General features: G+C 47.0%; 1 protein-coding gene across 3 annotated transcripts in view; it reads right to left on the reverse strand.

Moving 5' to 3' along the window:
* The window catches only part of FECH (ferrochelatase), a 36276-nt gene extending 13357 nt beyond the window's left edge, over nucleotides 1–22919 (reverse strand). The window contains exons 1-5 of one of the 3 annotated variants that reach the window (XM_065932805.1): nucleotides 22756–22919; nucleotides 16954–17077; nucleotides 10238–10357; nucleotides 8451–8599; nucleotides 1959–2093 (exon numbers count right to left, since the gene is read on the reverse strand). In XM_065932805.1, the coding sequence (XP_065788877.1) occupies nucleotides 1959–2093; nucleotides 8451–8599; nucleotides 10238–10357; nucleotides 16954–17077; nucleotides 22756–22801 (574 nt within the window). In that variant the 5' untranslated portion in view covers nucleotides 22802–22919. The remainder of the gene's footprint in view (nucleotides 1–1958; nucleotides 2094–8450; nucleotides 8600–10237; nucleotides 10358–16953; nucleotides 17078–22755) is intronic. The other 2 variants (XM_065932804.1, XM_065932806.1) reach the window with 2 other exon arrangements.
* Nucleotides 22920–23120: the final 201 nt, after the last annotated feature.

A 23120-nucleotide genomic window follows, 5' to 3' on the forward strand; every position in this document is an offset into this window, starting at 1 on the left:
GGTGCCAACCCAGGGCAATTTTTTTCCTGGCCTAGAGGATTTGGCACTGGGGCCAAGCCCTAATCCTATGAAACCAACCCTAACATGGGGGCCTCCTCATCAGTCTTCACGTGGGGCAAATGCTCCCCAAACAGCCATGCTTCCTGACACCACTCGTTTCTCTACTAGAACTATTCATCAGTCAGGTCTCCAAATAAAAAACGCTTGCCCGGACGAAGCCATACTGACATCACACGCACCCTCAGGCTAAGACTCGATTCTCAAAAAAATAAATCCAGTTCCATTTTTCTGAGCAGACTACAATGAGTCAGATAAATCCAAATGGAGTCCATCCCAGGTTCAAAACCCGTCTCTCCAGATAAGAAGCAGTCACCACCACCTGCATGTTCAAGCCGCATTTCACAGAGGAACATTCATTTTCAGATGGATTGGGTTGGCCAGAAAGTTCGTTTGGACTTTCCTGTAACATCGTGCCTGAAGGAACTTTTTGGTCAAGCCAATACAAAAGGACTTCCAGAAGCCACAGGAGGTCTTCTGGATCACTCAGAAACATTCGATGAAATGCCTGAAGTAGCAATTAAGGGGAGAGCATAACTAAAAAAAAAATTGCCTGATTAAAAAAAGTGATTGATCAAAGCAAGACTACATAAAAAGTAGGAAGTTTTCAGAGACAGAAATCTTAACTAAAGAATTAGAAATACTGTCAGAATCCTGTTATGGAAGACCTAAATCTCTCTACTTTACATGATAAACTCAATAAATGTACAGATATGAAAAAAAAAAAGAAAAAAAGTGATTGATACATCAAATATACTGGTGCTGCCACAACATGTGTGTAAATAAAGCAGCAGATAAATGACCCTCTAGTGGCCTCCAAGAATGAACATGCCTTCACACCTCTGCAGTGAGGCTGCACCTTCCCTGTGTCCTAGAGCATACACGGGCCGAGCCAGCTGGGAGATGCGCCGGTTGTCTATCCCTTGTCACATAAATAACCATCTTCTTGCTTAATTTTGAGAGCAGACATGTACATGGTGAGGTATATTTTTTAAAGCCAGGCAAAAAGTATAGCTTAGAAAGGTCATACAATTTTTCTCCAGTAACATGGTAGACATGTTACCAGACATTTTAAAGGAACATATCCAAAAGAAATCACAATTCAAACTCTTGAGGCACTTTCATAAGGGCTCTGAATAAATATTTAAGGTACACACTAGGCTTCTAAGATTTCTTCCAGTAGCCTTTTGTCTTCTCCTTCCTGTTATAGAAATAATATGCACTAATGTCCAAAAGCAATTTAGAAGTAAAAATGTGCTGACCCCATAGCCTTGATAAAGAATGCAAACAAATGTAATTGTGGCTGACATTAGATGATTTACCTATACCTAATGACACAGAGATTGGCAAAACATTATCCTCCAGCTCCAATTAAATATGTAGGAAACACCATCTAGTAATACTTGCTGAAATCTAGAACACTGAGAGAAGTTAGCAGAGGAAACCCTAAATTGGGCTTTGGTTTGACCAGGAAGCAACCCGTAACCAAAATACATATCCATATTTCCAACGTTGTATGGACACCTCTGCTTGCAAAATGGAAACCTCTATCACCTTTGCTGCATTAATAAGAATACTGGCGTAGCCATAAAAATAAAGGTTTATTACACAAACACAGAAAGTGACTTAGGTGCGTCACGGATCCATTCTACATGCATTAAAGCACTGGACCCTGGAAGCCGCTGCCTTTCACCCACCATTTGTAATTCTCAGGGCACTGGCTAATAACTCAAGGGACAGATGAACCATGAGATTTCAAATAGACTGACCTGAACTCTCGCGTTTAACACAGACAGGCTGGATTTGCCATTCAAATCGAAAGTGATTCACCCTCTCCTCCGGCCCCGCTCTGCTGGTTCTCAGCGGGGCCGGGCGCCCCCGCCGCCGGCAGGCAGGCTTACCCGTGGTGGAGCAGCTGTACTGGGGGTACTGCGTGAAGGCGACCGCTCTCTCCAGGCCGTCCCGCTCCATCTCTCCAATCGCTTCCTCTGTCAACGGGTGGACGTACCGGAATCCAATATAGTACTTGTGCGGGGCTGTTAGGAAGCATGTGTGGAAAGGAGAGAGTATTCATCTTGATATACATTCCGAACATAATGCAGTGCCCAGAACAAAGGACAGTTAACCTAATTTCCTGTGAGGCTGATAATGTGGGCAAGGTTAGAATGTTCCTTGGATCTTCTCCAGGCTTTCGCTGGTAGATGCATTTTTCACCACTCTTTTTCTGTGATCAACCTCCCCCATCACACATATATTTTCATGGAACACGTGGTTTTTAAAACTCAAGCTTCCATGTCTTATTCTCTGCTCTTGGCCAAGACAAGAGAGACTCAAGAGCAAGGAGTCGAGAACTAGCATTTATTCTTAAATATCACCTCCTCTATGGACCAGGCACCACGGCAGACACTGCACTTTTTTCTTCTCATCTAAACCCCATTTTTCAGATAAGGAAACAGACTCTCAGAGGTTAATGAGGCACCCAAAGGCACACCTAGCAGACGGTCCAGATGAGATTCACTGTGGTCTCTTCACCCCAGAGCCTGTGCTCCGTCCATGCCCACCACTTCACCCCAGCCTTCTCATCACCCAAGTTCCCTTCTCTGTTCCCTCAGACCCCAGGCCACCTCACCTACATGAAAGCTCTGGGATACTAATAAAAGTTCATTGATGACAAATAATTGAAATGATTCTCCTCACTTACATGAAAAACAAGACCAAACTCAACCACAATGCTTCAGTTGGAGGCACTGAGTGGGATTTAAAATCATTCTTCTGGGACTGCTTTGCCAATCCGATGATTAGGACTCTGCTTCCAATGTAGGGAGCATGGGTTCGATCCCTGGTCAGGGAGCTAAGACCTCACATGCTGAGTGCGCTGGACAAAAATTAACAATAACATCATTCTTCTGGCTCCTAAATGTCCCAAGTCAGGGGGTGTCTTTGTATTCCCTGTTCCATCACTTCACCAATTCTATCTCCTCCTTTATTATTTTAAAAGCTCCTCAACCAATTTTTTTAGGCATTTATAAAATCATAAAAATGGAAGCTTCCTCAAGTTACTCAGGGCTTCCCAGGTGACTCAGTGGTAAAGAATCTACCCACCAAGCAGGAGACTCCAGTTCTATTCCCGAATCGGGAAGATCCCCTGAAGAAGGAAACCGCAACCCCCTCCAGTGTTCTGGCCTGGGAAATCTCATGGACAGAGGAGCCTGGTGGGCTGCAGTCCATGGGGTCGCAAAGAGTCAGACACAACTGAACCCTCACGCATCCTGTTTACTTGTCTTTTCATGGGATTATACGCAGTTTATACTCTGGGATGAAACTGAAAATACACGACATAAACGTTAAGTCTAGTAAAACCAAGGTCATCTTATTGTCCAGGCCTCAGCCAGGGCTGCAGCTAAGAATGTGATGCTAAATTGCCATAAGAAACATTTCAGTTGAAGAGAAGAAAAAGATAATTCATTAACTGTGTGTGTCTCTGTGTATAGACTATAATGTGTATTTTATATATGTGTGTGTGTTACATATATATATAAATGTGTATTATATATGTGTATGTGTGTATTATGTATGTATTATATATGTGTGCATGGTGGATATAGACCTATAAAGCATCCCTCAGTAACTTGACCAGGGGACCGAATCAGCAGACCGTCTGGTCAAGAGGCAGAGTCAACCCAGGGGGAGCGGCACGTCTGCGCGTGGGGAGGATGGTCTGACTCAATGGCCTCCAGTGGCGACTACAAAAAGAGGAAGGAACAAAAAGAGGAAGGAGGGGCACAAATGAAATCCTTCTGGGCTGCCTGGCCCTTCAAGGCCTCCGATTTTCTGGTCTCTTGCATAAAACATGGTGGCCTGCCGTTAAACCCCCCCAGAGGACAGAACCCGATAAGTAAACTCCCAAGAACAGCTTGTTGAAAGATTACGAGGTTCGCGCGAAAACCGTCCACGATCACAGGGTCATCAGGCCCACTTTTCAGGAGCTCTCGGTGCTCTGCGCTGAGGCTGAAGTGGAATTTGCTTTCTGATCTATTTTGAGACAATACAACGATCAGACTGACAGAGCCAGATCCCCGAACGCTGTGGGTCACCCGGCTTCTGGCGTTTTCCTTTCCACGGGCTGCCGGGAGTTGAAAGCTGCAGCCTAAACGCCTGGGGCCTGGGAGTTTCTCAGATGTTACAGACTCAGAGAGGTGGAGAGGCCTCCCTCACAGATAAAGGCAGGGTGGCGACCATATCTGGAGGTGAGACAGAATAACACACTCTGGAAAGAACAGATAATGCTTTCCAAACGGCCCAGTTCAAGACGGCCTGCAAAAACATGTTTCAGAAAAAGGGACAAGGCACTGGGCCTCTCCTGAGGAACTAGCAAGCCTTCACGGCGGCTCCCCGCTACCGCGGGGAGAGGAAGGCGGCTCCGGGGGCCAACCAGCACCCCGTCCAGTGGGCACCACGTCCGGCCAGGGCGAGCCCGGACCCCGCCTCATCCACCCTCAGGGCAGCCACCCAGTGCGCACGCTGGTGAGAACTACAGAGAAGTTAAAAAAAAAAAACAGAAAAACCATTTTTTTAAACAGTAAAACTTCATTAACCTTCACTCCATTCATTAGTGATGGACAATAGTTCAAACGTCTATTTGTGACTCTTCGAAGAGTCAAATAGTGACTCTTCGAGAGAAGGGCGTGAAGCTATTATGAGGCTTTTTAATTTGTAGCCGATCATGGTGAATAAGAAAAGCTCAAGTCTTCTGAATTTCTATCATGTAACCATGCTAATGCCTCTCAGGATTATCTGATTTTAATGTTCACACTGATCCTAGGAGTGGGAGTGTGTTATCATCCCCATTTTCCAGATGGGGCTCAGCGAGTTGAGCCATCTGCCTGATGTCACACAACCAGGAATGGGGAAGCCAGCTGAGCCTGAAATGATCCCATTTTGCATCCAATAAAGAATAAAAGTCTTTTACTGAGTAGCACTCACTCAAGAGCTTCACTGAAAGCAGACACAGTGCATATAACTAGATATCGCTTTTAAAATATATTTTACTGTATTCCTTTTTTAAAAACAGGATCATGTATGATCATTCATTTTTGGCTGCGCTGGTCTTTGCCGCGGCACATGGGCTTTCTCTGCCCGCGGTGAGCAGGGGCTGCTCTCCAGCTGCTGTGAGCGAGCTTCTCACTGCAGAGGCTTCTCTTGTGGCCGAGCACAGGCTTTAGGTGCACAGGCTTCAAAAGCTGTAGGCCCTGGGCTTAGGCTGCTCTGAGGCAGGTGGAACCTTCCGGGACCAGGAATAGAACCTGCATCCCCTGCACTGGCAGGCGGATCTCTAACCACTAGACCACCAGGGAAGCCCCAAAAACATATTTTAGATTTTAACTTTTCATGAACTGAAATGACTACACCTCTCATCTGTATTCCTTCTGTATTCCTTAAATGACTGCAGTGCAGTCTAACTCTGTGAAACCGATTCCAAGTTATATTCCCTCGTGGAGCACGCTATATTTAGTCAATACTCAAGTCTGTGCAGAGCCTGTGCAAACCTCAAACTTTCTATCCTGGCTACCAAGCAACAACTGTTTGCCCCCCAGATGGGAATATGAAGCATTCTTATCCGGTTGTAATCATCACATCTTTTTAATTTTTTTGCCTAAAGAGAGTTTTTCCAAATATACATGAACAAATAGACACAGTTCAGAAATAAACTTTATAATTTTACAGGATAAAAACTGTAAGAAGGGAGGAAAGAGATGCAGAGAGAGGGAAGCAGGAAGCGGGAAGGAAAAGCAGCAGGAAGGAGGGAGGCAGGGAGGGAACCCATGCTAGTCCCCAAGGCGGCTGAGGGCTCACTGCCAGCTTCGGGTCCACCCAGCGAAGTGTGACCAGCGGGACAAAAAACTTCCAGGTGACCTGGGCGAGCCCCTGAGGGAGCCATGGAGCCAAGTCTGGTAATCGCCTTATTGGTCTTTCATGCAAAGTTCCCCCAAAGAAGCTGCCAAACCTTGGGGCTGTTTGCAACATCCTCATCAGCTGCCACACTGGTTTTGTAGAGAATCGCTCCACTAAGGCTTCAGATTTTCCTCTTGGCCCCTGGAGCAGACTGGCCTGGAGCAGTAAGGCCACAAGAGACCAGAAGCTTCTCGTGAGTAGAAGCCATGTGTTTCGACTTTGAGTAGCAGCATCACCAGGGCAAGGGCCCTGGCCGGGCCACTGATGAGTGCATGTGTGGGTGGTCGTGGGCCTCCTTAAACACCCCTCTGCCCCCGGGGCAGGCCTGCTGGAATGCCGAGATGGCCATCTACCACGCAGGAAAAAGGCAGAATTGAACTTGTCTGCCTCAGAGAGTCCCCAGCATGGGCCGCAGGGGCTGGTGACATGCCCGAGGGTCAACACCAGGTGTCTGACAGCGAGTGGGTCATTGCTGTTCAGTCGCTAAGTCATGTCTGACTCCTGGCGAACCCACGGACGGCAGCACGCCAGGCTCCTCTGTCCTCCACCGTCTCCCAGAGTTTGCTCAAGTTCACGTCCACTGAGTCGGGGATGCCATCTAAGCATCCCATCCTCTGCCGCCTTCTCTCTTTACCTTCAACCTTTCCCCGCCTCAGAGTCTGGGACCCCGATGATCAGGGAAAGGGACGCTGGGGTAAATCCAGGTCATTCTATGGGGCTCCTTCCAGGTCACCCGGGGAGGTGGAGGCCACGGCTGGCCCGCCAGGCCTGGACAAGCCCGCAGCCTCAGCACAAAGAGGGGACGAGGAAGATGCATGGGTGTTCCTCCTCCAAGGCTGACGGCTCCACTGGGGCCTTCGGTGACGGGCGCTGGACTAAGATGTCAACAGAGAAAGTGGAGTCTTCCTAGCACCTCTGTCCACTGAGGGCAGCACAGCAACTGCAGACCTGGTTCACCCTGAACCTTCGCTGCGATAAACTGTTAATGCCTAGGGTGTGTTCTCTAGGTAGGTGTGTGAGGCGACATCAGTCAAGTTCCCCTCACCGGACAATTTAAAAGACACCCTGTGTCACGCGTGGCTGACCGTGACCGTGTCAGGGCCCTGCAGCCACAAGCAAAGGGAGCGAGCAAAGCGAAGAGTCAAAGGCGCAACCGAACAGCTTTCCAAGTGAGAAGCTCCGCCAAGTGTGGGAGCCTTTTGTCCCACATGTGACGCAAACCCGTGGGTTCCAAGAGCAACTCGAGATGATATTCAGTGAGATGCTCTCGATCCTGCCTAGCGGGCCTCTCTCCCTGATGGTCCCCACTATATCTCACTCCTGTCCTGATTCTGAACCTTAAACTGCAGCAATGAACACATTTCATGTATCCTAAGATGCACATTTTTAAACATCTTGCATTGGTCTACAGCAGATGCTGTCTTAAAATTAACTGGCAGAGGTCTTATGTCTTTGTGAATCCCATGGACAGAGGAACCTGGTGGACTATAGTCCATAGGGTCACAAAGAGTTGGACAGGACTGAAGTGACTTAGCATGCACGTGGGCACATTATGAAAAAACAACGGTGCAACCTGCAACCAATGGTGTCTTGAACGCAGTTAAATACAGCACTTGGAGTTCCTTCGTGCAGTTAATGTCTCATTGTGTGCACTATAACTTGTGTTAGAGGTTCTCAGAGAACAGCCACCAGGTATACGCAACCCTCTTTTTAATGCCATGCGTGACAAGGCACTTAAATGACTCACAATGAGGGTGTTGCCAAGAGCTGAAAGCGGTTGCTGAAAGTTGCACAGAGGCTCATGGCTGCAGTGACAGCTGCTGACTCTGCTCTAGTGGCTGATCTGATTAGCCATCCACACAGAACTAATTCACTAAGTTGCTCAGTCGAGTCTGACTCTTTGTGACCCTCTGGACTGTAGCCCACCAGGGTCCTCTGTCCATGGGATTCTCCGGGCAAGAATACTGGAGTGGGTTGCCGTGCCCTCCTCCAGGGGAATCTTCCTGATCCAGGGATCACACTCGCATCTCTTATGTCTCCTGCACTGGCAGGCGGGTTCTTTACCACTAGCACCATCTGGGAAGCAGCAGCCTCAACCCATTTCCCAAAGATTTCTTTCTTCCCAGAACGATGATATGTGCCTCTTTTTTTTTTTCACGGTTGGAGGTATGAACGTCGACTTCATTTTGAGGCTAATGTTCCAAAACCTTAGTTTTCCCTTGTAACATAAGGAAGCAGCAGAAAGATTATACAGCCGAGGACAGAGGATAACGATAATGCCAGAGAACTGAGGCCAGCAGCCAGGCCATCATGTAGGAACCCCCTCAGATGGAGAGCTGCTGGCACCCAGAACTGCATTTGGCACCCAGTAATGCTGTGAATTTCATAACTGCCCCTTGAAAGAACAGCGCCAGTGGGACGTGAGTTGAGAAATGCCCTACCTGTGTGCGGGGACAGCTCGTCCAGCAGCTTCACCATGCCTTCCCCCTGCCTGGAGGTCCACATCTTGATGGGCGATCCGCCTCCGATCCTGCGGTACTGCTCCTGAATTTTGGGGGTTCGGCGTTTGGCGATGAATGGTCCCAGCTTACTAAATCATTGAACATCGAAATCATTTTATTCCAGCTTAAGCAACCTCAGAAACATTTTCTACTCAATTAAAAAAAAAAGCCAAAGTTTAAGAAGAGCCTAATAAAATCAAGCCTTTAGAAGGCTTGATTAGAAGCTCAAGGTCACAGACTCCCAACTCCTTCGACCCAGATTAGAGAGAGAGAGCCTGACGGACCCCGGGGAGTAGCCTCCTCTGCCCCACAAGGGGCTCTAGCAGCAGGATCCCCACCATCCGTGCAGAGCCTGTGTGCCGGCCACTAACTTAACCCCTCTTGATCCTGGACCTAACAAGAACTGGCACAAAGAAGACATTTGGCAGTGCACAGCCCTCTTAATTCAAGAAAATGCATATTAACCCCATGATATACTTGCGCACATGAGCAAAGATGTATGGGCAAGCAAGTTCATTGTTAACACTGAAGACAATCCAAGTGTCCATCAGTGAGGCACTGGTTAAATAAATGAAGGTATGACCATACCATGCAGTTCTACATAGTTGTGAAAACAGAATGAGCAAGATCTATACCATCTGTTACAGAATAATCTCCAAGATACATTATTAGGTTTCAGAAAAAAATAGCAAAGTGACAAATAACATACATGAACCCATTCACATTTGTATAAAAGGGGGGGATTGTGTATGTATGTGTGTGTATTCTTGGATGTCCATGGACAATTTCTGGACCTCATAGCACTTACCTCTGGGGTGGGTAAGTGGAAGGCTAGAGTCCAAGGGGAAAGAGGCACTCACTTTTTACTGTAAATACTTCTTAACTGTTTGCATTTTTATCATATGCATGCACAATTTTTTTTATTTAAAAACCCTATTTTAAAGAAAAAGGAAAGGACTGCCCTGGTGGTTTAGTGGTAAATCCCACTGCCAATGCAGGAAACACGGGTTAATCCCCAGGCCAGGAAGATCCCACATGCCACAGAGCAGCTAAGCCTGCCCGCCACCACTACCGAGCCTGTGCTCTAGAGCCAGGAGCCGAAACTCCTGAGCCCGCGTTCCACAACTCCTGCAGCCCAAGGACCCTGGCGCCCATGCTCAGCAAGAGGAGAAGCCACTGCAACGAGAAGCCTGCGCGCTGCAACTGGAAATGCTTGCTGCAGCTACAGAAAAGCCTGTGCGGCAACAGAGACCCAGCACAGCCAAAAATAAATACAGTTATTTTTAAAAGACAAAGAAAGAGGAGAGAAGGAAGAAGGGAAGAAAGAATGAAAGGAAGGGAAGAAGGACAGCAAGAATCCACCTTCACGACGCAAACGCATAACACGCCTTGCTTCTCTGAGTGCCAGCCAGTCAAGTACCAAGCACAAGTCTACCTTGAAAGACCTTTCAAGATCCTTCTGCAGTGTGTCCAGAGCAGCGCAACTCCCAGAGCTCTGGGAGGAGAGGGCTCGGGGGAAACCCGTGCTGGCTGCTGTCTCTCTGCCCTACAGATATTCTGGTATCACAGCCTTCTCATAGCCAACAGAAAATAATAATGCTCCAGCCCTAACCAATATGCACTAAAACCTTTTTTTTTTCTTTTGGAAACTACAGAAATGAGATCCAGGGAGGGCAAAATGCACCGCACAGGTAACGGATAAGGACAGGCGTCCACACGCATCTTACTTTTGGATAGGGAGTGTCATGAGGTCTTGATCCAAGAAGAGCCTCTGAAGGAAGTCCTGAACTTCTTCGACGGTTTCAGGGCCTCCCATGTTCAGCATCAATATTCCAGTCTTCGGCTTCCTGCATAAAACAAAAGGTAACAGTGGGTTTGAAGTACTTCTCGTTTTCCTCTAGGGTAGACTCTAGGTCGAGCCGGCAGATTCTCACCTCGTCTGTCCAACGCAAAGACGAAGACGGCGGGTGGCAGGTCTCGTCACGGCCATCGCAGTGAACGCACGGGGCTGGGGCCGCTCAGTCCCCGTCGTGGTTCAGGCTCTGACCCTCACCTCCAAGCTCCACCCCGGCCCCTGGACGTACCTGGGCGCCCAGTGTTTCTCTATTAAATTGCCAGCTCTGAACAAAGACCCCACTCTCTGGGGACTGAGGGTCAAGGTATACACCTAAAATTGTCCTGTTCACGAGACTGCCTCATGACTACACAGGTTACCTGATCTCTCCAGGCTTAAGTCTCCTCGTCTGTAAAACAGAGGGCTCACCAGTTACCTCAGGAGATTACTTGGAGGATTAAGCGGATAACGCACATCGTCATTTAGCAGGAGCCGGCAGGTAAGGGAGGTTCCATTCTACAAGAGGAGCCATGGGCTTCCCTAGCATTTTAAACCTCCACAGTAAACTACTAGGCCAGCTCTCTCTAAATAAATACGCCCTTATTTATTCCCTTCTCTTTGGTTAATTATTATATTATTACTGACTTAGGTTATTTCCTGCTACTCCGCTTCCTTCTGCAGGGCCTGCCGGGACTCCTTTTCAGCACCTCCTGCTGTGATGAACTACATTTCTCACTTTCCCCTCACCTCTCCACCCTTCGCCTGAAACCCAGCTACTTAAGCAACTGCTATCAAACACCGATCTAAATTACTCAAGTAAGTTCCGAGCTAAAGAATCAACTATTACTGAATGAGCAAAGAGAAACAAAAAAGAAAGTCTAGCAGCTTCTGGGAAATTTTTTTAAAAAGGACTGTGCAAAAATGTAACATGTGCACAAGGTTCAGCAACCGTTACAGCTTTCTAATTCCTAAATATTTTTTCACCCTCAAAGAACTCTCATACCCGTCACTAGTCCCCATTCCCCCTGGCCCTCACCCCTGGCAACCTCTAATCTACTTACGGATTTGCCTGTTCATAGGAATAGAATCATTCCTGGCCTATTGGCCTAAATAATATTATATGTGGTTTTCTGTGTCTGGTTTTTCACTTTGCATAAGATTTGCAACGTTCATTCATGCTGTAGCACGAATCAGTACTTCTTTCCTTTTTATGGCTGAATAGTATTCCATCACTTGGATATCCTCTCTACTCACTCTCGATAAAGTGACTGAGAAATAAGCAGCCTCACGTTTATTTAAAACGCCGTTATTACAAACGCTGAGGGGTCTACTTTCTCAGTCTCCTTCGCTAAAACCACCTCCAGCTAAAGCAGTGACTGGCACAATCCTGCTGAGATGGCTCTCGTTTGGAAGATTGCTCGTAAAGGGTTCTAAAGCTAATCATATCATGATGACAGTTTAATTGCAATTATTTAAAAAGTGTTAATCATATTTGGCAATCATTTTAGGCAATAGAGTGGGTCAAATTTATACAAGTGGAAACTGTTTTCTTGATCGAACACACTTTAGATAAATGAAGTAGATATCTGAATTTTCGGCCTAAATTTTCAAAATAAGAACCAATTCCTGGGGAAAGGGAAGAGCTGCATTACAACAAAGTCAAGGATTTTCTCATTTAGACCCCACTCTATAGATTAACCAAGGTCACTTTTCCCATCATTGTCTTAGGCCAGGGTTTCCTGACCTCGACCCTGCTAACGCTGGTAGCTGGGTAATCCTTTGTTATGGGGCTGACCTGTGTCTTGTAGGAGGTTGAGTGGCTACCTTGGCTTCCAGTTACTAGATGGTAATAGCACATACCGCACCCCAGCCGTGACAACCAAAACCGTCACTAGCCATTGCCAAATATGTCCCAGGGGACAAAAATACCCGCTCCCCACCCTCTGTTCAGAACCACTATGTTAGAGAAAAGGGGTTTAATCTCCTTTTACCAAACCAGACAACTACTTTGAAGTTACTGTTCCATAACTTCTCCACACCCTCTGACCAGAAGTCATATCAATGAATTAACAAACCTGTGTTTAGTTTTCTTTTCTTGATACCTGAAAATTCCAGATTCATTATATTGTGAAACTTATTTTCCCTTAATGTTTCTACTTAGGCCACTGGAGTTCTCCTGGGATTCTGTCTTTCACCCTCAAAAAGCTGTGACTCAAAATAAATTAAGAGCATTTCTCTGTGGATTGCTGCCAGTTAACAGATTACCGGCTAAGACACTCACCTAAGCCGCAGAGGGTATCAATGTGCAAGCGGGATTTAGAACTGTTTTTCATCTGCAACACCTGAGCTCAGAACAAGAGTGGTTGTAAATGGGATGTTACTCTGTCCTGCAAACCCATGTTTTTGCAAACCATGTTGATCTTATACATGAAAGAGACACAGGATGTGAAAGTACCTAAATACACGTGCACTTAATTCAAAACTGTGCTGTGCATGATGAATGGAGCATTAGGAAGCCCTAGTCTGACACCCTTTATTCCCAAACGTGAAGAGCAAAGCTTTAGTCAAGGGTCACCGTCTCCTCTCCCCTCCAGACACAGCACGTCTGAGACCAAGGTCTGATTGGCCAAGTTCCCTTTGTTTGAATGGAAAAGTGTTCATGGCAAACATACTCAAAGTTTCTCATTTGAAAAGTCTGCCACATTTTGCCATTTCTATTCTTGACTTCTCAAAATAGAAGGTTTTTCCTTTGAACTATTAATTGGACATAACCAAAATTGAAGCTCATCAATTAACAAAGGAACAAAATAATTCTACTCTGCTGTATATAATTGGCATCAAGATAAAAAAAGTACAAATCCCAGCTCTTCGTTAAATCCCCTAGATGTAACTGGCCAGAGGATCTATGCTGCCTCTAGAACAGGGTTTGGCAAATTGGCCAGTCCATTGGCCAAATTTGACCCCATGCCCCCGACTGCTTTTGTAAATAAATTTTTTTTATTGGAATAGAGTTCCATTCATTTGTTTACATATCACCAGTGGCTGCTCTCACATTGCAATGGGAAAGGTGAACAGCAGTAAGTAAGACCAAATGGCCCTCGAAGCCTGAAAAATCGCTCAGGGCTTTGCAGACAAATTCATACTATAGTATTGTCTAGTGTAGTCCGAGCGCTAGGCAGCACAAGGCCTTCATCACATCTGGCATCAGAATGACTCGCAAAGACACCACTTCATTGTCGTTGTTCAGCTGCTAAGTGATGTCTGACTCTTTGAGACACCATGGACTACAGCACTCCAGGCTTCCCTGCCGGGGTCTGGCCCCAGCAGGATCCAGGGGAACCCTCAGGATGAACGGCGTCGGCGAGAGAAGACAGACAGACGCACACACAGACGTTGCGTAGAAGAGGCAGCTTTTTTTTTATTTTTAGGATAGCTCAGTTTTTATAGAATGAATGTTACCTCCCCCTTAAGTCACCACATATTATATCAGATATTGGTTTATGCTTCCATCAATATTTTTTCCCCATGTTTTTCCCCTAAGCATTCATCTAGAATGTTTCCAATTACAGAGTTTATACTTAAATATCCCATACATAATCTTAATGCTTCAATGGCCTAACATTCTCACTCTAACAAAAACAATGTTTCATAAATCTCAGGTATAGCGTAAATTCTTTGGACAATAAAACAATACATGGGAAGGGTTACAGTAACATGTTTGACATTTCTGAATATAGTACCATGAGAAAAACCTGATATTTTTCTTTACCTGAAACCACAAAATCTCAATTTACAATGATTAACTATTAAACAGCAAAAACACCTCTACAGCAGCAAAACACCTCTATTAATAGTAAGATAATGGCAGTAAAGCTGGTTAATATAAGTCTTCTATTAAAATCCTATATACCCCATTTTCTAGTTTTACAAAAATACCCATAATATCCCATGTTGTTTAAAGAAAGGGAAACAATGAACAAGTAGCAGCAAGGAAATAGCAATAGTGAAAACCCTTTCAACCAAGGAGCAAGTAAACTAAAGCAGTATATCTACTTCTAAATCTAAACGCCTCTACTCTTCTCTATTCTAGAACATTATAATCTTTTAAGCAAGCAGCCAAACTATACCTGTGGCCTTTTCTTTTATGACTTGATGTTTATGGTCGTGTCCTGAGCCAGAGCAATCTTAAGCATTTCCAAAAAGGCTTGGACTTTTCCAGCGAGGCCTTATTACTATAAATTACCATTTCCAAAAATTAATAGAAAGCCCAACAACAGTAAGACAGAAGGAAGGGACATCCCGGGCCCCGGGACAACCTCGAGGGGAAGAGCTGCCTTGCAGGTTCCTTTCTCGTCGAAGCAGCTCCCAACACTTCCCTGTCCTTCACAAGCTCCTGGAGTTCGCTCAAACTCATGTCCATTGAGTCAGTGATACCCTCCAACCATCTCATCCTTTGCCACCCCTTTCTCCTGCCTTCAATCTTTCCCAGCATCAGGGTCTTTTCCAGTGAGTTGTCTCTTCACATCAGGTGGCCAAAGTATTGGAGCTTCAGCTTCAGCATCAGTCCTTCCAATGAATATTCAGGGTTGATTTCCTTTAGGATTGACTGGTTTGATCTCCTTGAAGTCCAAGGGACTCTCAAGAGTCTTCTCCAACACAATTCGAAAGCATCAATTCTTCAGTACTCAGCCTTCTTCATGGTCCAGCTCTCACATCGGTGCAGGACTACTCGAAAAACCATAGCTTTGACTATACAGACCTTTGTCGGGAAAGTGATGTCTCTGCTTCTTAATATGCTGTCTAGGTTGGTCACAGCTTTCCTTCTAAGGAGCAAGTGTCTTTTAATTTCATGGCAGCACTCACTTCGTTATTTCTTTTTTTTTAAATGGTGACTTTTAAAAAACTACTTTATTTTTGGCTGTGCTGGGCCTTTGTTGCTGAGCGCAGTCTTCCTCTAGCTGCTGACGTGGGGGGCTCCTCTTCAGCTGGGGTGCACAGGCTTGTCACTGGCGGCCCCTCTCGCCGCGGAGCAGGGCTCCAGGCGCACGGGTTTCACCAGCTGTGGTGTGTAGGCTCAGCAGCTGTGGCACATGGGCTTAGCTGCGGCTCAGCACGTGAAATCTCCCCAGACCAGGGACTGAACCCGTGTCCCCTGCAGCATCAGGAGGATTCTTAACTACCGGAGCACCAGAGGAGCTCCATCATCTCTTATATTCAAATACCAGAAATAACCAATGCTCTATAACATGGATAAATCATGATTTAATGAAATACTCTTTTTCTTTTTATTAGTTGGAGGCTAATTACTTCACAACATTTCAGTGGGTTTTGTCATACATTGACATGAATCAGCCATAGAGTTACACGTATTCCCCATCCCGATCCCCCCCCCCCCCCACCTCCCTCTCCCCCCGACTCCTCTGGGTCCTCCCAGTGCACCAGGCCTGAGCACTTGACTCATGCATCCCACCTGGGCTGGTGGTCTGCTTCACCATAGATAATATACATGCTGTTCTTTCAAAACATCCCACCCTCACCTTCTCCCACAGAGTCCAAAAGTCTGTTCTATACATCTGTGTCTCTTTTTCTGTTTTGCATATAGGGTTATCGTTACCATCTTTCTAAATTCCATATATATGTGTCAGTATGCTGTAATGTTCTTTATCTTTCTGGCTTACTTCACTCTGTATAATGGGCTCCAGTTTCACCCATCTCATTAGAACTGATTCAAATGAATTCTTTTTAACGTAATGAAATACTCTTGAGTGAGCGAAAGTCGCTCAGTCATGTCCGACTCTTTGCGACCCCATGGATTGTAGCCAGCCAGGCTCCTCTGTCCACGGAATTCTCCAGGCCAGAATACTGGAGTGGGCAGCCATTGCCTTTTCCAAGGGATCTTCCCAACCCAGGGATCGAACCCAGGTCTCCCAATTGCAGGCTGATTCTTTACTGTCTGAGCCAGCAGGGAAGCCCAAGAATACTGGAGTGAGTAGCCCATCCCTTCTCAAGCAGATTTTCCCAACCCAGGAATCAAACCAAGGTGTCCTGCATTGCAGGCAGTTTCTTTACCAGCTGAGTTACCAGGAAATACTCTTAGGCTATTAAAATAATGTAAACTTTTAATAGTTATTATATTATTAAACATATTATTAAACAGTCATATTATTAAACAAAAACAGGAAGTTATAAAAATGTATGCAGCATTATCACATTTTGATAAATATATACTGAGTAAATATTAATAGATACAAGTATAGAGACAAAATACTGGGTGGTGGGATTATCAGGTTTGTTTTTTTTTTTCTGTATTTTCCAAAATGAACTGATTTCTTTTCTATAAATATGATATAAAGTTACTAGAATTTGGGAGTTTTTTTAGATTTTTTTAATTCAATTTTAATCATTTAATCTTAAGGCTATTTATGTTGTTGACTTTGGCCACTAGGATAACATAGTAAAAAAATAATTTTTCTCCCAGGGTTCCACATCCAATCAGTTCTTCAGCTTACACCAAACCCCAACACCTCTCCTCCTAGGTAGCTGGCATCCACTGGTATTTGGGTCAGGAAAAAAGGAGACCCTTATGAGTATGCAAAGTCAGACTCATACCTGTTCCGGGGCTGAGCCCGAGGCTGGGGGCTCCCGGCACGCTGGGCGGGGTCCGCGGCCGCCGCTGGGGCCGCACCCGGCTGGCACCTCCGCGGCTGGCAGGCCCTTGAGCCGCCGGACAGCACTGTGACAAAGTTAAAGTGGCAGCATGAAATCTCGCTGGAAAGTAGTTTCTTTTGAAGAGGCCCTCAGCGCATAATTCCCGGATTTACAATTTAAAGGGATGCTAGGGCAGAGGCGATTTCCCCAGCGCTTCCCTGCAGGTGGGCGAAGGCTCTTCACCCCGTCTGAGAAATGGGGTGGTGGCCCCTGGGCTGGCTGTCAGCCGCCTGCACGGGACCTTCCGGACGCCTCCCCTCCCGGCCTTGGCTGCCGGTTTTCATGTGACCCCTCAAGAGAATCACTGCATGCTATGATGGCAGCGTGCCACTCATGAAGGTAGGAGCCGGCAGAAAAGGCTCAGACCACTGATTAAAGGAGTGGCGTGCCTGCGTGCTAAGTCGCTTCAGCCGTGTCCAGCTCTTTGCGACCCCACGGACTGCAGCCCGCCAGGCTCCTCTGTCCTCGGGATTCTCCAGGCAAGAACACCAGAGTGGGCTGCTGTGCCCTCTTCCGGGGGATCTTCCCGACCCAGGGGTGGAACTCGCGTCTCTCATGTCTCCTGCACTGGCAGGCGGGTTCTTTGACATTAGCGCCACCTGGGAAGCTGGGCCAGTTTTCCACACTGGCATAGATCTCATATCCACCTACGAGCCTTCTCCAATACAGCACTGGGGCTGAGAACTGCACTCTGACAAACGGGGAATCCCTGTTTTCAAAGGCTGATTCTGGCCCTCCTCCTTCTCCACTCCACTCCACGGGGTATGCCATCTGTGCCGTCAAGGATTCATGGACTCCCAGAGCCCCCCACCACTTCTGACCAGATGCCCAGGACCCCAAATTCCCTGACTCCAAAGCCCCACTCCCAGGGTCTGCAGGCCTCTTTCCAGCATCCATCCTCCTGAGGGTGGACTGCACCGTCAGTATAAGTCATCCTTGACCTGAAGGGTAGCCAGCGGGTGGAGTGGACCTTGAACATGAACACTGGAGTAGGCACAAGACTCTTCACCATGCCAGCAGGCTGGGCACAGAGAGAGAAGAAGGGAGGTCTGCCCACCAGAGGCAACTTGCTCAAGGCCCTGGCATTTACACGGCAACTGGGAAGAGCTCAAGAGTTCACCCTTCCAGCCATTAGCAAGGTCTATTCTATTTGTCAGCATAGCAGAACAGAACATAAAACAGTCCGCTCGCTGGCTGTATACGGGTCTTGTCCTGAGCACCACAAGACTTACTCGTGGGCCTGGAAAGCCCATCTGAGTGGAGGAGGGCACAGGCCATACCCCGTACGGCATGGAGCGTGTTCATCCTTAAACAACACGGCGAGAAGGGAAAGGGGAGCCACGCAGAAGGCTGAAGCTGGCAGTGCGGGACAGTGGTTACTACCGTGCCCCACGGCATACACGTGACTTCCCCACCCCGTTCTCAAACCAGCAGTTCTCAAACCAACGTGAGAGCAATCTCCTTCTAGCCGCCTCCCACTTACGAGTCAAAGGCGTTCTGGTGAGGGACTCGGGCTGTGGACCAGCAGGTGGGACTCTCGACAGTTCTGCCACTGACTCGTAACAGAACTGGGGCTGGCTTCCAATCTTTCTGACCCTTACTTTCCTATACCGAAAAATGATGACACCCTGCTATCCATAGCCTCCTGGTAAACATTACAGCAGGTAAGACCAGTGGAGTATTTTGCACAACCGCCTGCAGGTGGCGTTAGCGGTAAAGAATCTGCCTGCCAATGCAAGAGCCTTAAAGACACCTGGGTTTGATCCCTGGGTTGGGAAGATGTCTGGGAGAAGGGAATGTCACCCCACTCCAGGATTCTTGCCTGAAAAACTTCACGGGCAGAGGAGCCTGGTGGGCTACAGTCCAGGGGATCGAAAAGAGTCAGACACAACTGAGCATGCATACGTACATATAATTAGAGCCGGTATCATTTTCTTTCGTGTCTAGAGCATTGGGGCTGTACCTGCTCCAATTTTTTTTTAATTTTAATCACCTGGCATGTCTATAAAACACAGGAGAATGATATTTCCCGGCCAGTTAGATTTCCAGCTGTCCAGACTGTGCACACGCTCAGCAGAGCTAATAACGTGAGCTTGAGCCAAACAATCCTTAACTCTAAGCAGAAGTGCAAAGACTGAAATGAAGAAGTGCAACCCCACTCAAACGAGGTCTCAAACCAACTCCCATCTCCTTGTTTTAGACAAGCCCGATTCTGAACCACATGATGAGGCCTAAGCAGGCTCTCAATCAAGCCACCATGTCCCCAGTTCCTTATACAAATGAGGTTATATCAGATTCTATGGGGTATCTGAATGGAAATTTGGCATTACACAATTTGACTTTTGGTATTATTATAAGTTTTCCTCCTGCAAACTTTAAAAGGGGATGGGGCAGGGGTGGGCAAAAGGGTGAGAGTCTCCATCTAGTACATTAGTATTTCTTAGAACAATTTGGGAGCTGGGAGCTTTTTGAGCTGCTACACTATTGCCATGCCCTCTACTTACAAAATTCTCTTCTCTGAGGTGAAACACATTCTCAAAGAAGGGCGATGCTACTTAAAAGATAATAATAATAATAATGGATCCTTTCTGCTCAGGACATAGGGTTAACACACCCACCTCTCAAGGACTTCTCTAAAACACTCCTATCAGAGTTCCCTAGTGGTCCAGTAGTAAAGAATTCCCCTGGCAACCCAGGGGACACGGGTTCCATCCCTGATTCGGGAAGATCCCACAGGCCTCAGGGCAAGTAAGCCTGTGCACCACAGCTAGAGAGGAGCCCCCGCTCACCACAACCAGAGAACGCCTACACACAGCGGTGAACCACGCAGCACAGCCAAATATCAACTACCAACAACTTACAAACAAGTGAATAAAACAATCCTCTCCCTAGTGATCTGAAGACTCTACAAAAGCAGTGTGTCTCCTGCTTAATGATTAGTATGCATCTATCTAAAGGAGTTTAATTATTCAAAGAACAAAATGAGACTTCTGAATATACTCAGCTAACTGCTTAACAGAAACTCAAAGGCACAGGAAGCATCATCTGGTGCAGAGAGTGTGTTCTGAGCTAGTGAGATCCAAGTAGAAATTCCAGACAGGACCAAGCAAAGTTATGTGACAGTACTTTGGGCAACTCACTGAGCCGCTCCAAGCCTCACTTTTCTACATCTTTAAAATAGCAATGAGGCCAAGCTTTCAGGGCTGTTGTAACGATTAGGAAAATTTTTAGAAATCTATGTATCCAGCCTGAAAAACAGTGCCAGGCACAATGCAAGTATTTAAGCAAGAAGTAAGAATACTCAGTAGCAAGGACTGGCCCACTCATAAACTAAGACCAGGTGATTTTAACCCTACTCTTGCCATGGACAACTGGTCTACCTTTGGAAGGCCTACAGACAATAAAAGCTATAGAACCAAGGGACATGCAAAAGAGAAGATGACATAAGAAAACAAAACTTCATCAATTCCTGGACACGCCAAATACATGAGTCATTCAAAAGTACACCTGTGACTTAAGAAGTTCATGAGTATTAACTGGTCCCCCCAAACCACATTATTTAATATTTTGGACGCCTGGGGGTGGTATGGGAGGGTAGAAAACAAGGTATACAAGTACCTAACACTGCTCTTTTCTACCACATAGGAGATGAGGATTCCTTTAAAAGGTCCTTATAAATAAGTGTATCATTTTAAAAATTAACAGAAATAAGGTTCTATTTTATAACTACTAATAATAACACTTAACAATTCTTTTCTTAAAGCCTCCTTTATCTATCTGATACGGAGCCAAAATGTTCTAATGTATTAAACACTGATATATATATATATTATATATATATTATTTTTTAATTCTAGATTTGTTTTTTTCTAATTACAAAGGACATACATGCCTAACATAGAATCTGGAAAGGAAAAGGCACAGAGAAACAATAATAATTCTATCAACTTTCTAAAATATACATATACTATATACATATATACCAGGGAGCTTCTTATTAATTCTGTGATATGCTAAAAACACAGAATATAACACTTTGCCTTTCTACTTTGAGGATTCATTTTGAAAAATATTATTCAATTTTCCCTATCCCAGATGTTAATCCTTTCATATAAAACAAGATAAAGTAGCATGAAAGTGAAAGTGAAAATGTTACTCAGTAGTCTCATACTCTCTTGAGACCCCATGGACTGTAGCCCACCAGGTGCCTCTGTCCATGGGACTCTCCAGGCAAGAATACTGGAGTGGGTTGCCATTCCCTTCTCCAGGGCATCTTCCTGACCTAGGGATTAAATCCAAGTGTCCTGTATTGCAGGAGATTCTTTACCATCTGAGCCACCAGGGAAAATCAGTCTGTAATTCAACTGAACTTCAAATCTATTTCTGCTGTGGCTTCTGAATCTTCCAGTTAGCTACTTATAACCTGGACAACAAAGCATTTAAAGATCCTCAAATTGTTCTGTGACCTCAAATCTAGAGCCTGTCAGACTTTCTTTGCCACTGAAAGGTCAATGAAAGAAAAGACTAATTTGACACTTCTTTCAGCCCTGTTACCGGCTCTGGGCTCCCTTTTCTTAAAAGATAATGTCTTTCCTCTCCCACTGCCCTTACTGACCTGACTGTCATTGGACACTGGGTCCTAACAAAGGCACCTGTAATAACATATGGAGCTCAGAATGGACTCTCTCCACTCCTTCTCAGTAGGTGCCAGATTGACAAATTAGGGAACTTTAAAAAAAAAATTAATAAATCAGGTCTGGGTCCAATCACCATTCAAATGCACTAATCAAGCATCTTAGCAGGTGGCAGCCTTTTATGTAACAGCAACATTTTGAGGGTATCTATGTATCTACTGTGTGCCAGGCCCTGGGCTACAGGCTTTACCTGTAACCAGCTAAACTTCATGGCAAGCCTATGAGGTATTACCTTCTCTGTGTCTGGCAAAGTGAATGCCTCACTCCGGGATGGGGGTGGGGGGTGGGTAGAAACCGCAGGAATGCTGCAGAGGCTAGCTAGCGTCCCAGCCAGGTGTGTCTGACCAGGGTCCCATCAGTCCATCTTTTGGACCCATCCTACGTTCACCTCTGTATCAGAAACCCGTGGTGTTCTCAGGGGGTCTTATTTATTCTCCAAATACCTAATTTAGGCTAGAAAACGATTCTCCAAATATCTGATCCTGGGCTAGTATTTTCTAGCCCCTGGAGCAGGTCCTGCTGCCAAGGACGAGTGAGCACCGGGTGTGCTGCCAGCGGCCAGGGCAGGGCAGCAGTGGGAAAAGTGTGATCTCCGGCACCAGGGAGGGAAGCCCAGGGAGGAGACCTCTGCTGATGCTCCTGACAACGATGCCAACGCCACTGTCTCTGCGGCTGGCCCTTAACGCACTCAGCCTCCCGTGATCACAACTATCCTGAGGCTCTCGTTAGTCGTAATTGACAGATGAGATCCAGGACTGAGAAATTTCAGCCCCTGCTCACGGCCACCCACCTGACCCACAGGGCTCCGGAACCCCTCCCCGCGGCGCTCAGGGTCCCCGGGTGACCCACGTTGCCCCCGCTCGCTCCTCCCAGGGGAGGCCCCCTTTCCGGATCCCTTCTCCGCCCCTCTGCGCCCCCCGCCGCCCCGGGACGTTCCCCAGGCTCCTGGGCCCCGGCGCCCGCGGCCCGCTGTCCCCGCCTCGGCGGCGGCCGCCACGGCCCCACTTACGCCGATCGCGGAGCAGGACGCCCGCAGATCGCAGGGCCGCAGCCATGTTTGCGCCGACTGAAAGCGCTCCCGGGGCGGGTTCGGCCCGGGACCCGGGTTCCTCCGGCGGCAGCACAACCAAGAACCCGCCCCGCCGACCGCCTCGCCGGGGAGCCCAGCGCCAACCAGCCACAGCGCCCCACCGTGCGGCCACGCCCCGCGCCCGGCTGCGCGCCCTCTCATTGGCTGGCTGCTGGGGCGTGGTCGGAGGGCGGGACCAGGCGGAGACACGCCCCGCGCTGGCAGCCCGCCCCTCTGCCCGGCGGTTCCCAAAGCAAGGCCCCTGCCTGCTAAGGCGCTCTAGTCGTGTCCGACATTTGCTGACC

This window comes from Muntiacus reevesi, chromosome 4 (genome assembly GCF_963930625.1).
Source record: "Muntiacus reevesi chromosome 4, mMunRee1.1, whole genome shotgun sequence".
Lineage (NCBI taxonomy): Eukaryota > Metazoa > Chordata > Mammalia > Artiodactyla > Cervidae > Muntiacus > Muntiacus reevesi.